The sequence below is a fragment of the Rhinopithecus bieti genome, unplaced genomic scaffold (genome assembly GCF_001698545.2).
Source record: "Rhinopithecus bieti isolate Rb0 unplaced genomic scaffold, ASM169854v2 scaffold_9899, whole genome shotgun sequence".
NCBI lineage: Eukaryota > Metazoa > Chordata > Mammalia > Primates > Cercopithecidae > Rhinopithecus > Rhinopithecus bieti.
The window spans coordinates 5,666,819-5,670,481 of NW_016806979.1; the positions used below are offsets into that span (position 1 = coordinate 5,666,819).

Genomic DNA, 3,663 nt, shown 5'->3' on the forward strand with positions numbered 1-3,663 from the left:
TGCGGGCGCGGGGAATTATGGGGTGGGGCTGGGAGGGTCTCAGAAAGTGGGGCCCCGAGCCCAGGCAGGTGAGGGCTGGGGAGGGGATGCGGCGGGCTGGTTTGATGGCTGTGCCACACTCTTCTGAGCTTGGGGCCTGGGGGACGGAGGGATTGGTTGTTGGTTCAGGAGGCCTGGGGCAAGGAAGAGGCTTGTGAACTGTGGTGGGACCTCCGCCACTTCTGAAAAGGAGGCTGCTTTGAGGGGGTGGGACCGAGGCCTGATGAGAGGAGGATGGTCTCCTAAAGAAGGGTTTGGGCCAGGGTCCCTGATGTTGGGGTTGTGGGGGATAGTGTTAGATTCAGGGTGTGAAAGGAAAAAATGCTTGGGGTTTCTGGGTGGTTACGGTTGGTGCTTTTGGGAAGGGTCTCCCCTTTGGAGAAGAGGCTGGAGGTGGGAGGCCCTGGTAAAAGATTCAATTCCCCCAGTGGCCCTAGAGGCTCTAAAAATGGCTTCCCTAAGGCCTCAGAGGCTGTCCTCTCCACAAAAATCCCAGCACCCCTCGCTTAGCATAGAATCAGGCAAAGCCACAGGGCCTGAAGCCCCAGGTTCAAATCCTCCTTTGGCCTTTGGCTTTCTCTGTGACCTTGGGCAAATGGCTTTGCCCCTCTGGCTTGTTTCCTGTTCTGTAAAATGTTGGGGGGAATCTTCCCTACTTCCTTGAGTGTTTGTAAACATTAAATAATAATTAGCTCTAAGAATGGCTAACACTATTTGAGCCTGATGCCAAGGGCTTGATGCGTGGGTTAATTTCTCCCAACAAGGTGGGGTTGTTATTATACCCACTGTATAGATGAGGAAACTGAGGCCTGGAGCCCTTGAGTTACACAGAAAGTGATCGGCAGTGTGGGGAATAGGTACAATGGAGTCTTTGAGGGGCTGTGTAGGATTCTGACCCACATCTCTGCCCCCCACTTCCAGGGCCAATTCCCGTCCCCCCAGCAGCATGGCATCGTGTGCTGAACCCTCTGAGCCCTCTGCCCCGCTGCCCGCCGGGGTCCCACCACTCGAGGACTTCGAGGTGCTGGATGGGGTTGAGGATGCAGAGGGTGAGGAGGAAGAGGAGGAGGAAGAGGAGGAGGAGGATGACCTGAGTGAGCTGCCACCACTGGAGGACATGGGACAACCCCCGGTGGAGGAGGCTGAGCAGCCTGGGGCCCTGGCCCGAGAGTTCCTCGCTGCCATGGAGCCAGAGCCCGCCCCAGCCCCGGCCCCAGAAGAGTGGCTGGACATTCTGGGTAAGGAGCAAGGGTGGATCGGGGTGACCTTGGCCCTGGCCCTCTTGTCCCCGAGCCTCATTTCCCCATCTGTGCTGTGAGGGTTGGAAGTCACATGGTCACCACCATGATCACCAGCCAGAGGCAACTACTGGAGATGCTTCACGTTGATGTACCCCATTCATTGACTCACACACATGCACAATGTACTGTGTCCCTGTTTCCCAGATCTGGTGACAGTGGCTCAGAGAGGGTGAGTCCCCTGCCCAGAGTCACACAGCCAGCACGCCGGGCGCTGGCAGCTCCTAACCCCATCACTGTATCTTTTTTTGGCGTTTGTCTGACACATGTTTGGGCTCTGAAAAATGTGTCCTGAGTGCACGCCAGCCTGGGCAACACAGCAAGACCCCACTTCCAGAACCAAAAGTCTGTCCTGGGGTCAAGTAGATCGGAGGAATGTTATTTTGTTCAGCCTTCTGGTTGGTTCACAGTAGTCATAGTATTGTAAATGCTCCGACAAATCCTAAAGAAGAAAACTAGGTGAGCCCACACATGTTCCCCCCAACATACTCTATCACAGCAACTGAAAACAAGAGAAATGTTAGTATTCTGTGGAATACGTCTTGCTGCTAGTATAGTACTGATATCTAATATACCAAATAATGCTGGTGCCCATGCAAATAATAAGATATCAATACCACTATCGATTGTACTAACAATACTATAGTAATAGTACCTAATCATATTGACACTGATGAAACAGAAATATTACTCAATGTCACCACCAGTACTGATAAAAATCTTACTACTTTTTTTTTTTTTGAGACAGAGTCTCACTCTGTCGCCTAGGCTGGAATGCAGTGGTGCGATCTCAGTTCACTGCAACCTCCACCTCCCAGATTCAAGCAATTCTCCTGCCTCAGCCTCCTGAGTAGGTGGGATTGCAGGTGTCCGCCACCATGCCCGGCTGATTTTTGTATTTTTAGGAGAGACGGGGTTTTACCACGTTGGCCAGGCTGGTCTTGAACTCCTGACCTCAGGTGATCCACCTGCCTCAGCCTCCCAAAGTACTGGGATTACAGGTGTGAGCCACTAAATTACGCCTGGCCCCTAATTTTTGTATTTTTAGTGGAGACAGGGTCTCACCATGTTGGCCGGGCTGGTCTCAAACTCCTGACCTCATGTGATCCTCCTGCCTCAGCCTTCCAAAGTGCTGGGATTACAGATGTGAGCCACCATGCCTGGTCATTTTTTACTTTTTGTAGAGATGGGTTCTCACCATGTTGCCCAGGCTGGTCTCAAACTCCTGGGTTGAAACAGTCCTCTCACCTCAGCCTCCCAAAGTTCTGGGATTACAGGCATGAGCCACTATGCCTGGCCTTTGCTTAAGTTCTAAATTCATCCCACTTGGTGCTGTGGTGGAGACACAGTGTCACAGGGCTTCTGCTAACCAAGAGCCCCATAAGCACCTCATTTCATGGCTGGGTAAATGTGAGTCATTGCACCTGGCCTTTGCTTAACTTCTTTTTTTTTTTGAGACACAGTCTTGCTCTGTCACCCAGGCTGAAGTGCAGTGATGTGATGATGTGATCTCGGCTCACTGCAACCTCCACCTCCTGGGTTCAAGCTATTCTCATGTCTCAGCCTCCCCAGTAGCTGGGATTACAGGCAGCCACTACCACCAGCTAATTTTTGTATTTTCAGTAGAGACAGGGTTTTGCCATGTTGGTCAGGTTGATCTCGAACTCCTGACCTCAGGTGATCCACCCGCTTTGGCCTGCCAAAATACTGGGATTACAGGCACGAGCCACCATGCCTGGCCATTGCTTAACTTCTAAATTCATCCCACTTGGTGCTGTGGTGGAGACACGGTATCACAGGGGCTCTCCTAACCAAGAGCCCCATGAGTACCTCATTTCATGGCTGGGTAAACTGAGGCCCAAACATCTCAGGGCTAGGATTTCAGCCTGAGGGTGGGGAGACTGGGTTTTTTTTTTTTTTTTTTTTTGAGACGGAGTCTCGCCCTGTCGCCCAGGCTGGAGTGCAGTGGCGCGATCTGGGCTCACTGCAAGCTCCGCCTCCTGGGTTCATGCCATTCTCCTGCCTCAGCCTCCCGAGTAGCTGGGACTACAGGCACCCGCCACTACGCCCCGCTAATTTTTTGTATTTTTAGTAGAGGCGGGGGTTCACTATGTTAGTCAGGATGGTCTCGATCTCCTGACCTCGTGATCCGCCCGCCTCGGCCTCCCAAAGTGCTGGAATTACAGGCGTGAGCCACCATCCCCGGCCGAGACTGGGTTCTTGCCATTTTGAACAGACGCTGGCCTGAACTTGTGATTCTCCCACACTGGCCTCTCAAATAGCTGGAAACCCGGCCAGCCTTAGTTTTCTTAAAAAAAAAAAAAAA

General features: G+C 52.4%; 1 protein-coding gene across 2 annotated transcripts in view; it reads left to right on the forward strand.

Moving 5' to 3' along the window:
* Positions 1-6: 6 nt before the first annotated feature.
* FKBP8 (FKBP prolyl isomerase 8) overlaps positions 7-3,663 on the forward strand; it is a 10,370-nt gene continuing 6,713 nt past the window's right edge. For both annotated transcript variants that reach the window (XM_017879428.1, XM_017879429.1), the window contains exons 1-2: positions 7-68; positions 961-1,277. In XM_017879428.1, coding sequence (XP_017734917.1) covers positions 986-1,277 — 292 coding nt within the window. In that variant the 5' untranslated portion in view covers positions 7-68; positions 961-985. The remainder of the gene's footprint in view (positions 69-960; positions 1,278-3,663) is intronic.